Source organism: Balaenoptera borealis (genome assembly GCF_965194805.1).
Source record: "Balaenoptera borealis genome assembly, chromosome: 1".
In the NCBI taxonomy this organism is placed as follows: Eukaryota; Metazoa; Chordata; class Mammalia; order Artiodactyla; family Balaenopteridae; genus Balaenoptera; species Balaenoptera borealis.
Genome location: NC_138860.1, coordinates 24,985,852 through 24,999,626, shown reverse-complemented (window position 1 = coordinate 24,999,626; position 13,775 = coordinate 24,985,852). Strand labels below are relative to the sequence as shown.

Sequence of the window (13,775 nt, the reverse complement as noted above, 5' to 3'; positions counted from 1 at the left end):
ATAAATGCGGTTTTTAATGGTATGAAGCACCCCAGTTGAATTATAAATTCTTGCTATGAATTATCCAATCATAAATTAATTATGCTTTACTGAAATGTGCTAGTGTAACATTGAAAATGGAAAAAAATTGTTTTTGGATAATATGAATTGATCCCAACGTAAAGAACTGCTAAATGTCATTCTCTGTATCGTAATTTGGAATAAATGTGATCTTTCTGCTTATGCTTAGGACATATAAATTTACACATTTGTTCATAAATCAGGAATGTGAGTCAAACTGAAAATTATATATTTAGTCACTTTCATGGTTCTCTATGAAAGAAGTCTAACAGAATTCTAAAATTAACCTTTGATTTTATGACATTTTTTAATTTAATAATGTAGCTCAGAGCCAGCAACTTTTCTATAAAAGGAAAGATAATAAATACTTTAGGGCTTGTAAACCATATAGTTTCTGTCTGCTCAACTCTGCTGTTGAGTACAAAAGCAGCCACAGACAGCATATAAATGAATGAGCCTGACTGTGTTCCAGTAAATCTTTATTTACGCAAGAGTAGATGACAGGCTAGGTTTGTCCTTCCTGCAGTAGTTTTCAGTTCCCTACATTATCATGACTGACATTTAAACCAATTAAGTTCAACTACATACATGATGGCTCACTAACCAACAATATAAATAATGACATTTTTCCTTTTTTTCCCTTAAGTAAACTAAAAGATTCAGAGAAGAAGAACTTGGAACTACTATCAGAAATTGAACAACTGATAAAGGACACTGAAGAGCTTAGATCTGAAAAGGGTATGGGAATGTGTTTTGCATCAACGAGGACTTAATGTTCTGTTATGAATGCATTTTATTATATAAGAATCAGCCTATTGTGTAGGCAGGAGAATTGTTCACATACACAATTCTGGCACTCATTTATAGATGTATGTGTATATGGCGCACACACACACACACACACGCACATATTTGGTAGACAAGTCTCCTGAGTCATTTTGTTTTACTTGATACACGTTGTTTAAAGATTTCTTAACAGAAAACTCACTTTGCCATAAATTTGACTGTTTTTTCAGGACCATGGACTATATCATGAACAATATTTTTGTGATTGGAAAAACTTGTTTTTATCATATACTTTATACTATTCTCAAATGTTATAGGGGATTCACTCTCAGGGTAGTTGACGAAATAATGTATGAAATAACTAAAGATTAACCTAATCCAGTATTAGAAAGGCAATTCAATGACAAAGAATTATTTGGGCATTTCGGTGTCTTCTTCCATGTTTGATACTCAAATTGTTTGCCCTGTGGGATTTTCCAGGATTTATTCCCATTTTCTTGAAAACATTACTTGAGCATTTTTTCATTAATGTAAAAAGTAACTCAGAGTGCTTGGTAGCTTTATGACGTGAACTTCAACGTTCTTTCCATAACATGGGCATTAAGAATGTGAAGATTTAATTTTTTAAAATTCAGAATGTTATTATCTTAATGAAAGGATCTCTTATATATAGCTGTTAGAAATTCATTTTCCTGACAGTATTCCTGACTGAATACTGAACTAGTTAATTGGCTCTATGTTGTACTTATGTGCCGCCTTATCATTTCCCTGTCCTATGACACACAGTGACGTAAAGCTGGTTGGGTCTCCGCATCTGCTTTTAAAATTGTGGAGGAAAGAGGGTAATCACACAAAGGAGTTAACATGAAAAAGCCATTAAAAGTAGTAGATGTTCAATAAATTTTTGTTGATTGAATTTCCTAGTGAACAAGAAGGAAGGAAGGAACCCAGAAAAAGTGAATTAGGAACTCAGATTAGGAGTACAAAGCATCATGCTAAAATGAGAATCAAGCTTAATTTTCATGTATGAAGAGTGGAAGGAGCTGCATGATTTAGTGAGCAGAGCAAAAAGAATATATAAGACATGGAGGACCTGTGGCCCTAAAGGCAATTTATATAGAAAAGAGACCAGTGAAGAGTATGACTTACTGTAACACACCAATTGGCATTGATTGCATCATTTTAAAGTAGATTTAAACTTGCAAAAGAAGAAATCGTTTATCCCATTGCAGACTAACCTATGGGTATGGCTTTTTATTTGGAATTTGAACGTTGCAGAATAATAAAATTTCACTATATGTTGTAAGATAATAGTCTACTTAAATAATACAATGTAATGTTTATATAATGAGGACAAGGATTTTGTTTTCCTGCTTTATTTATTATTATATATCCAGTATCTAGACAGGGTTTGGCAAATAAAAGGCTTTCAATAAATATTCATTGATGGAATGAATTTCTGAACATACTGCCTTATCTGGCAACTATGGTATACTATTAGAGAGTCATTCAAAAAGCACATAATTTGTTATCAGTTGATATCAGTTCCTTAAAAGATATGGAGATCAAAAATGTGTTTTGGTTGTTTCTCCTTTTCCTCCCTAGTATTTATCATTATGTGTATCTTAAGAATTAATTTGGAAATCATGTATTTAAAGTTAATGCCATAGCCAAGAGGTATGCGTGAAATTTTTTTAATTTGTCTGAGAAAAGCTAGGGTTTGGAGTCCTCATTCTCCAACCCTAGTTTTTCCCAGACAAAATTTTTTAATTTCATGCAATTTTTGTCAATAAAACAGTAAATGAAATCAGATTGAGGCCTTAGCAAAAGTTTTTTCATAATTAAATAAGTTTGTGGTATCACTGCATTTTTTAATAAAAGATTATTTATATTAATATGTACTATATGCTTGATGAGAGTATTTCAAAAAGGAAACCTTGTTTGGTGATAAATTACCTTAGAAAAATCAGGCATAACGAGGGTTCTATTTTAAAAATTTTCTCAAGAGTACCAAAACATTTAATGTGCTTCTTACAGTGTACTGTATAGGAAAAGAAATTCAGGAACTCAAGTAAGTCAAGAAACAAGTATTTCATGGAGTCTGATGTAATTTAACTATTGAGTGATATTCCAAGAAACACTAATGTATTTTAGTTTTTTAAGTATGTGGAGTTAGTGATATTAATTGGTTTTAAAATACAGTAGTTTGCGAGCAGCTTTTTAATAGATTCAGACAGGAAAGGTTATCCATGAAAATTAGTCTTAATTGTTCTAGTTTTAAAAAAAGTTGCTGCTGTCTTCTAGGTATAGAGCACCAAGACTCACAGCATTCTTTCTTGGCATTTTTGAATACGCCTACCGATGCTCTGGATCAATTTGAAGTAAGTATTAAACTTTTCATATATCCTCTGCAGTCAATTTAAAATTTACTTTGTGATTTAAAATTTATTTGCAATAAAACTTTTATTGCATCCCATATAAGAGGACCTAGAATCTTATATAAACAAAAACGTATTAGGAAAGGAATATGTTCTGCAATGTTATGGAAACTTTAATCATAAACTCTTCTTGTGTTTAAGAAAAATCTAAGAAAGAGCTAAATAAGAGGGTCGTTGATAAGATTTAAAAGAAATTTCATCTCTTTCCCTGAGGAACAGTAAGTGCAGAACAAATCCTAACTTTAAATAATTTTGACACTTTTCTTTTTTCTCCAAAGCATAGAGCCACAGTAAAAAACAAGTGAAAATATCAGAGCTCACAATAGGGCAATGCTGGTTCTAGTTCCAAATCAATTCAGTTTTTTAGAAGTATACCAAAAGAATGCTTTCTGTTAAAAGTATTACATAGAGTTTATTTGGCACACTCCATTATAATGAAATAGTGATTATGTGACTCTGTCGTTCTTTGGTACTTAAATTCTTTGCTAGAAAAAAAAATTAAGATATGAAGTATATTTTTATGTCAGAAAATTTAAGTTAGTGATTATATCTTAATCAACAAATAATCGTATGTCTCTGTGCAAGGCACTGTTCTAGGTGCTGGAGATACAGTAGTGACCAAATTGACGAAGTCCTGCCCCTCAAGAAGCTTACATTCTAGCAGGAACAATTAGAGGCAGAGATTCTGTTGCTTACTTTTAGTTGTTACCTTCTGGAGTGCTTCCATTTAATTTGATTATTAATGAGCTTCAGCTTAATACATTTTGAGCACAGTATATGAATTGTATTTCATTCTTTTGGGAAAGGAAAAAAGAATCACACTTTAAAAAGTAATTAATGAAATTCTAAGTTTCTTGAGAAACAATGACAGTGACTGCTTTTCTCATTTATTTATTTGAATTAATGTCATTTGCCTTTCAATTGTTTTACAAAATTTTTGATTTATTATTTGTTCTTATTAAATTGCTTCATCCATATTTTCTATTTTTTTATTGCTGTATTCGTTAAATAGGATTCCTTTTCTTCTTCCTCATCTTCACTGATTGATTTTTTGGATGACGTAAGTCTTTGATTTTCAAACCAATGCATCCTTCAGTAAAAGAGATCAGTGAATTGATATGAAGAATTTACCTAGTAATGCAGTCAGTTTTAGAAATATCACACTTGATAATTTGTGAGCCAAAATGTGCTTCTTTCTTACTTTAAATACAATGAAGAGTTATCATTATTAAATATAATAAAGTAAAAATGTACTTTTAAAAATGTGTTGTCCCTCAGAGAATCTCTATAGTTCCATTCTTTGCAACAATTCTGAAGACTGGAATGCTTATTTGATTATTGTCACCATAGCTATATAGATATAAATAATTGCTCCTTTTTGTTTTTCATGGCAATTTCTATTTCACATTCCCCTTTTCTTTTCAGCACTTTACTATTTAGTTTATATGTTAGTTAAAAGTAAACCTCTGGTGGTATAATCAGAACAAGTGACACGTTTTATTAACTCTTCCAGTAGATTTTATCATAACACAATAATTGAGTACAGATCAATTTTTAATGCTGACAGAATTTCTCTTCTAATGTAAAAAATGATTTTAGTTAATAGATGCACTATATTCACTATAAATTGACTGCATTATCATTTTCTCTCTTAAATTAATTGTATAGATTTAATAATTTAGAAGTTCCTAATGTATAGTGTTCCTCTCTTTACAGAAATACCTGACATATACGTTCTCTCTAATCCACATTAAATGGCACAATAATTCTTGTTGTAAAGCATTGTATTATCCTGTTGAACATTCTATCTTTACAGAAATTTGGAAATAAAATGGGTTCAAATGCAAATATTGTGCATATAACTATTTTTAAACCAGGGGAAATTCTTTAAATGTTTTATTTTTTGTGTTTTGTTAAATATAATTCTGATATTGAGGAGAGTATTAAGCATAATTTTCTACTAAAGAAAACTCCTGATCTATATTTTAAAGTGATTTTTTATTTCTTTGAAATATTTATAGCAAAGTGTGCACCTTTCCATTCTAAATGGAAACTATTTTATTATTCTTGAGACAAATAATTAAACTAGGTAATTCTGCAGTGTGATAAAAAGAGAACTCTTGATGTACAATAATATTTGATGTTATAATCTGATGTATATTTTACTATTCTAAAATACTCAGTATGGTATTTCCATACAGATAACATTCACCTTAAAAAGAATGGGAAGGAAGTTTGAACAAGTATTTTAATTGTCCTTTCTCCTAGAAGACCATTTTCATTTTTCTTTCTAATAAACTCTTCTCTACATCCCTTTTTCTCCCACAAAAATCTTTGAATGTACAACACAGGAGTAGTATGTATTTTGGTAAATAGGTTAGCTCTTCTCAGCAGAAGCACATCTCAGCCCACTCCTATCTCATCTCTGCTCTCATATGCTGTCTTCTGCCACCATCCAGCTGTAGTGTCTGTTTCCCACTTTTACTTTTCCTCCAGAAGTACCCTTTCTTACCCTTCACCCACTATTACCCAGCATAGATACAGTTCAGACATACATGTAAATTGTAAAGTAGCACAGAGGAACTCCTATTATAAAGTAAACCGAAACTAAGTTCACAAAGGCTGCTGAATCTTTATGATTCAGGCTCCACGCTCTTCAAGGGCGTGGTTTTTCTCTCATTTGCTTCCTAAGCACTTTCCTCTCAATTTATTGCTTAAGCACTTAAGTTGATTCAAATCCTGCCTCTGCCACTTCCTAGGTATATAATTAGGAGCAAGTTATCTAACCTTTCTATGCACTGGTTTGCTCATCAGACAAACAAGGATAATAATAGTATTAATCTCATAAGGTTGTTTGAGAATTTAAAGAAACAGCGTATGTAATACCCTCAATAGTATTGGTTATTATTTCCTTACTCTTAATAGACCAGTTCCCCTCCATTGCTGTGTTCTCTTTAGCTTCCTTTCTTGTCCACAAGTTCAATTTCACTTAAGTACTTTCTTAGCTCTTCACCACTCAGCCTTCCACTTACCACCAATGTGCATCACTATACTTTCCTCCTGTTGAATCACATTACCACTGGAAATGATTTTTACGTGTCAGGGCAAAGGCCAGCAGTAACCTCCTCCCATTTAAAAAACTATTTTGTATTCTTAATTCATATTTTATGGCATAGACCTCTTATTTCTCTTCCTACTTTGTAACTGTGACCACCCTTCCCAGCATTATCATCCGTTTCACCTTCAAAGTCATAATAGAATGTTGTTTTGAATCATGGTATTCAATCTTTGGCATGCTTGGGTTCAGCATCCAAGATGTTTTGTATAAAACTCAAGTTCTGTAGCTTCCTTTCTCTTAGGCATGTGGATTCTTAAGGATTAAAATAAATCTTGATTGTTCTTTGTGCCCAAACTAGTTACGTTGTTGTGCATGAGGTTTAAAATATGCGACTGCGCTCTATACTAAGTAGACTCTGTCTCTTAATTAATCCATAGGACACATCCTCTGCTCATTCTTTTCTGTTTTCTATCTCATTGGTATAGAAAAGAAAAAGATTATGTTGAATTGCAGTGGAATTTGTAGGTATAGGAGGGAATTGAATTGCAGTGGAATTGAATTGCAGTGGAATTTGTAGGTGTAGGAGGGAATAAGGTTAGTTTTAAGCCAAATTGCACAAATGAAGTTTTCTTTTGTGTCCACACATCATTGACCTTCTCCATCTGCCCCCAGTAACCTAGTGCCCTCATACTGCCCTCCAATTCTTCAGAGCTTTATCACCAGTGCCGCCCCTCCCCCAAAATTACCTTCTAGTTTTTTCCTTAACCCTCCCACACAGGCCTATTAAAACTATAATTCTTTTACTTAAACAGTACACCTAATCACTCTCCTACCTCTAATTTTTCCTCAGTATGTTTTGCCTGTTATTCAAAATTCGGATGAATGCTAGGATTTGGGGCAATATGGGAAGACATTTGGAACAAGATGCTTTCCTTTTAAGTTACACTGTTTAGACAGCTCTTGACAGAAGAGAAAGAGTATATGTAACACCAGTCCCTCCTTCCCTCTGACTCAGGCACAGCAGAATACATTCTCAACATTCTGTTTCTGTAACTCAGCGTTTGGAGTTTTCTACCTGTAGAATAATAGACTTTTCAAGGAGAAGAGAACCGTAGAATATCTTTAGTCCAGTGGTTTCAGTAATTATTTACCACAGCACTCCCACTAGTAGATAGGTTACTCTCCCATTAGTGAGAGTGACTTTTTAGAATTCTCAGTCTTTGGAGTAATAGGGAAGTGTTGACAAAAGGGTTACATGGCATTCTTTAGGGCAGATAAAAGGGGGGGGGTGAGTTAATTTTGAAAGAAACTGAGACCATTTTGATTAGTGGTCCCTTGGGTAAGGCACTCCCATGTGAGTTATTGAGATAGCAGTCGAACAGATACCAGGATCCCTTCTGCTGTGGAAATTATTTCCTCTTTTACCCTCATCTTTCTTCTCAACCCCACGTGCCCAATCCTAGACTGCCTGTGATACTGCATATTAGGCCCAGCGTCATCCTGCAGGTTGCAGGTGGGGGGAGGAAATGGAGCTCAGCAGCTTAGGTTTTCCCCCATCTGTTCCCTTCATTCCCATGATAGCAGATCCAGGGATCATCAGACTAAGCTTACAGGGACCTCCCATTCTGTTCAGTTCATTTTCTCCTTCTCAAGTGAACCCCCAAAATGCTTGACTTGACTATGTTCAAGGAATACTAGTTATAGTTATATAAATGAATGAGTTGCTGTTTATATTTGATAAACGTATTGTCATATATATGAAACACATGCTAGGTAAGTTTTGAGTTTTATTAAATTACAGTTCTGTACTCTGTTCATTTAGCCTAAGTTCACAAAAATGGAATTTGCCCATTCATCTGGCAAATGCGAATGTATCAGCTTGCTTTTTGGAGGTTGTCTTACTCTAGTGTACTGAGGAAAAGAGTAAATCAAGGAATGAAAGCTCTAGAATATAAAGGTCAGACATAAAGGAATAGAGATAGTACCTTTAGTCCAACTGTCCAGTACTCCTAGTATCGTGTTCTTTTCTTGCATTCTGGCATATTAAGAGAAGAGTAGCCTGGGAGCATTGGCAAGCTGAGTTCTACTCTTGCTTTTGGCCTCATATAGAAGCTTACTAAGATGTCCCAAAATATTTAATTTCAGTCCTGGCTCCTAGATTCCTTCATTTATGTCTTGCCTTTAACATTGTTCTCCCTCCTAGGTTCTTTCATATTCTGTCATAACCAATCATAGAAATCTGGGCTTGGCAGCATAGGTTTAGCTGTATCTGGGAAAAGTCGATCACACGTGAGAATCAATGGAAGACAAATTTCTAAAACATGCGTTGTAAAGAGTTTTTAATCCTATGACCAAAGCTAGGCCTAGATCCTTCTGAGAAATTATGACATTTCTATAATTTCCTCCTTTAATACTTGTTTTTTAAAACTTCCACATGTTAAGCACAACCTGACTTGAAACTCTCACATTTCAGAAGATTGGCATATACAATTCTTCTCTAGTTTAGGTAGTATGTTATATTGTATATTATATATCATATATTATATCAATAATATATTTGGGTAACTAGAGGAAAGAACCATGACTACATAGTCTTTTACCTCTTCGGTATTTTATTAAATAAGACCTCTGGCATTCATTAACTGAACCTTAAAATCTATTAGCCAAATTCTGCGTCCACAAGATAAATTACTTCTTTTGGTTTCTGCTTACCGTGCTTACCTTCCATAATCAGCCTTAAAGTTCTGGTGGCAATTTATAGACCTAGATATAAAAAGGTATATGATTGCATATTAAGAAAATGTACTGGTTTCCAGTGCTTGCTATGAAATCAGTTTCAGTGTTTATAGAAAACCGTGGTATGTGTGGGTATGTATAAGAGTGTGTGTGTTTTCCTCTAATGACACCATCAGGAAAGTGTAATTTGCTCTTTTCTATTGAAAATATAAACATGGTCTGATTTCTAGGTAGCCACCTGGAGAAGAACATTATTACAATGGTGATTTAGTATCACTGTTAGCTTAGTGATACTAAATGCCAGCTTAGAAAACTTATTGTCCTTCATGTGTAAAGATAGTTTTGAGAGACATTCTGACTTGTTTTGGGTATAGTGGTAATATAGTTTATTTTGAGCTATTCCTGCTCTTTCTCATGGTTTTAACATACTCTAGGCTTTAGGAGGATGGATAGCCAAAAACTAAGGGCTTCTCTATGTTAAATATTTTACCACTTTTTACATGTGTGGTACTCTGCTGTGCACAGTGGTAGATGCTAAGATAAATCAGACTTAGAAGTAGACCTCAAAATGCTTATCTTCTTATTAGAAAAAAATACACAGTTAATGTATTATGTGAAGTAGAAAATGATAAGTGCCATAAGAAATATTTAGGTTAAATACTGTAGAATTTCAGAAGGATTCATTCAATATTTACGCAGAATTTTAAAATGTACAAGCTTTATGCTAAGCATAATACAGTATTTCCGGCCCTTAAGGAGCTGAGTCTGATGGAAAAGACAAACATCTAAATAATTATAACACCAATGGGAGCAGTACAATAATAAACGATATGGACTGCATATCATGGGAATATAAAGGAGGTATTATGGAGCTTAGATTTAATCAGTCCTATATGTAATAGTTATGAAAAGGCTTAACAGAGGAGAAAGGTGACCAGTTTCCTTTTGGACAAGTTAAGTTTGAGGTGCCTGAGGGACATCCATGTGGAAATGTCCAGCAGATAGTTTTCTAGATGAGTCAGAAGGTTAAGGAAAAGGAGTGAACTAGCAGTAGAAATTTGGGAATGATCAACGTAGTTGAAAATAGATTGAGATCTCCCAGGGAGAGATCGTAGCAAGAGAAAAGCAGTAAGTCAGAACAGAAACCTGGGATCTCTCACACTGAGAAGGGTGTGGAGGAATAGGACTCCACGTAAGAGAAGGAGGAGCCATGGTCACAGGGGATGACTCAGGAAAGTGTCGTGTCACGAAAACTAAGGGAGTACAGAGTTTTAAGAGGGAGTGGTCAGCAGCCTCAGGTACAGCCGGAGATACCTGGTACCGTAGGACAAACAGGAGATACTGATCTTATCAGCATTTCATTAGGGCGATCAAAGCCGAAGCCAAGTTGTACAGTATTGAGAAGTGAATTGAGAGGCTAGGAAGTAGAGACAGTGATAGTATACCATTTTGAGAAATCTGACTGAGAAGGTTTGAATCCTAACTCTACCACTTAACCAGTTTTGTGACCTGTTGCAAGTTAATCTGTTTTCTTCATGTTTAAAATTGGGATCATAATACCGACCTTATATTAATCCTTCTATGAGGATTTAAAAAGTTAATATATGTAAAGTACTTTGAAAAGTACGTGTATATATTTTACATATGATAAAAGTTAGCTATTTTCATTATTAAGGAAGAGAAGGGAGAGTTAAATGTTAGAGGAAGGGTTGAGGGTTGAGTTACTTAATGTTTGGTGGTTTGGTTTGGGGGAGTGTGGAGGGAGACAGATACTTCCTGTTAATCACTGAAGGAATATAACCAGGTTTGAACCTGAGACTTTAGCCTCCACCGTAATGGAAGACTGACTGGACTAAGAAGAACCTGTTGAGAAATCTGCAGACTTTCTAATCCTGGTTTGCTATTAACTCTTTGGGACACAGTGTTTAAGTCACCTTCCATCCCAATTTCCTACAGGAAGAAATAATAGTTCCTGTGTACCAATCTGTCAGAGCTGTTGTACAAGTAAAACTGATCGTCTTCAGTGATGTTTCTTATCCTTGAGGTTTTCTCTGAAATCTTCTGTAACTCCTATAGACTCAGTTTATAAATTCCCTCCTCTAGGTCCCCATAAAAATCTTGTACATCCCTTTTCCAGGTTCCCATACAAACTTCGTACATGCCCTTAGTATAGCATTTGTCACATTGTTGATGGCATGATGTCTCCCCCACCAGTCTGTGAACTGCCATACCCTCTTTATCTTTTAAGTACCTGACATATTGTAAACACTTAGTAAATGTCAGGTTGAATTGAATATAGGAAATTGCCTGAGTAGAGATGGTATATATTTGTGAAACTCTATTACTTGAGCATCCCAAATTTCAAAAACTTGAAAAATATTTCTATATAATTATCTACTTATTGTTACTTTTTCTGAATTACTTAATTCTTTAATGTCAGAAAGGTGAAGATCCCTCTTTTGATTAAGCCTAATGTCTAGTCAGGATGGACAATATTGTTGAAGTAACTTTTTGTTTCAATTCAACATCAGTAGTTCTGAAGGCCTAATTTACCTCTTATCATTGAAAAGAGTCATCTTTGAAAAGAGCAAGAATTTGGTAGATAAACGTCCGAAGCAAGACTAGTTAATTAAATATTTTGTTAAATGCTTACTAGCACTAAATCAGAGTTATTTAGACCTTTTTGTGCTCCCATTTCAAGTTGCCACTACCGACCTTTCCAGAAAGGAAATTGGCCATAGCTTGATGGAGCATTATTTGGTGGGTGACTGTTTGTGCAAGGTCTAGTGAAAAACTTTATTACCACTCTTAGACCTAGCCTGAGGAACTGTTTCTTTACTTTCCTGTCTTCCAGTTTTTCCTGAAAATACATGTACTTTCAACCTATCAAAAATGTGTCTTTATATGTATGTTTATATACTTTGTCTGTTAATACAGTATTAGTCATTGAGAGTCACGTGTGTAAATATTTGTAACGTAGTATTCTCCTTTCTTTGTTGAAGCGCTCTCCATCCTGTACTCCAGCTAGCAAAGGCAGACGTGTAAGAGACTATTGCACTTGTGTGCCCGTCCGATGCCCTCTACCCCTATCTCTTATCCTTTTTGCCTGTGGTTGCAGTACATGCTACTGTTTTCGTGATGTATTATTACATTTATTGCATGCTTTGTGCTGCTGCTCCTGCTATTGCTACTCTGCTTTTCTGTACTTTCTTTTTTTTTTTTTTTTCTTTTTTGGCTTTGGCGGCAAAGCTTTAGGAATGTTCATATAAATTTCTCTAACCAAGCTACTAAAATTATAAGGTATCTTTTTAATTTTGATTGGGTAAAAGAGTGATCCTAAAGTATGCTTTCTAAGTTGGTCACATACAAAGTAAATGAGTTTCTAAATAATCTGATGTAAGCAATTATGTGGAGATTCTTAGAAATTTTAATTACGTAGAAAGAAAGCTTGATAATTCATATTATGCAAAATTCAAAAAAGATTTGGGATAAGGTATAGATCTTACTGATGATAATTTTATGTAAATCAGTTCTGGAGAAACCTTTGATAGATTTTTTAAGGTAGTTCTAAGTTATATTCCTAAATATCTTGTATTTAGAGTTTCGAGGCAATGATGTTGGTAATAAATCATTTATATTCTAAGATATTTCCAAGATTTAAAAAAAATTTTAGCATTCCTTATACATGTATTGATAACAAGCTATAAACATCTTCCTATGCTAAGGCTAGTTCAGTGTTTCTCAATCTGAAATGGGCCAGACACTACCTCTCTACCTCTATCCTGCAAGATTCTGATGTGCCCAGAGTGGGGAATCTGTTTGTGAAAAGGTCTCAAATTTTTCGAAAGCAGCCTCCACCCAAACACCAATATACACACATTCAAACTCACTAGTTGAGAAGCTAGCTGACACTGTTTGCTCTGGTTTTCATATACAATGTACATAACAACATTAAAAAGGAAAATCTGTGATAGATACAAATTTAAAATTTCTACTTGTTGGCTTCATGATCATTGGTATTGATCAACACCTTAAATCCAGAATTTCAGACTGGGAAAGTTCTAAATCAGGGAATTATCTGGTTTATGGAAGGCATGGTAAGCAATAGAGTGACCCACTGCTTCCTGTACTCTTATCTTTCTGGTGTGATGGAGGGTTGATTGTAAAATGAACGCGATTAACCCTACTATAGCCCATGTTTTCAAACTACTGTTTAACAATGAATAAGCAGTTTCAGATACCAGTGGTATGGCCAGTAGAACTTCAACTTCAACTGACATCTCATTAATTAATGAAGTTTATGAAAAGATTGCTGGTCAACTGACTTCTTGATTATTTTGACATTTGTACAGAGTTAAAACCATTGGGTATTTGGATTTATCCAATCTGAATATATGTTCATTGGTATCATATAACCTCTAAAAGGGAAGACCAAGATGTTGTGTGCCCCGTTATATTAGGTTCAAATCATTAGCCTGTGGATTGACGACATTTTTATCTGTTTGCTTTTCAACAAATTTATCATTCAGAGAGATTTTGTTTTTCTGGTTAAATTTATCATAGATTAGTTATGTCTCTTACCTTGTAGACTTCTGGGGGCTTTGACCACCCAGAACATTTCTGTGAGTCTTTAAATAGGAAAAAAATTTTGAGGGAAATAGCTGTTATAAGACCCCTGCTATTTAGTCTACATTTTT

General features: G+C 34.2%; 1 protein-coding gene across 8 annotated transcripts in view; it reads left to right on the top strand.

The window, feature by feature from the left end:
• LOC309605007 (serine/threonine-protein kinase MRCK alpha-like) overlaps positions 1 to 13,775 on the top strand; it is a 120,173-nt gene that overhangs the window by 60,096 nt on the left and 46,302 nt on the right. For 2 of the 8 annotated variants that reach the window (XM_082340193.1, XM_082340197.1), the window contains exons 9-12: positions 707 to 798; positions 3,151 to 3,227; positions 4,297 to 4,344; positions 12,081 to 12,119. In XM_082340193.1, the coding sequence (XP_082196319.1) occupies positions 707 to 798; positions 3,151 to 3,227; positions 4,297 to 4,344; positions 12,081 to 12,119 (256 nt within the window). The remainder of the gene's footprint in view (positions 1 to 706; positions 799 to 3,150; positions 3,228 to 4,296; positions 4,345 to 12,080; positions 12,120 to 13,775) is intronic. The other 6 variants (XM_082340194.1, XM_082340198.1, XM_082340195.1 and 3 more) reach the window with 3 other exon arrangements.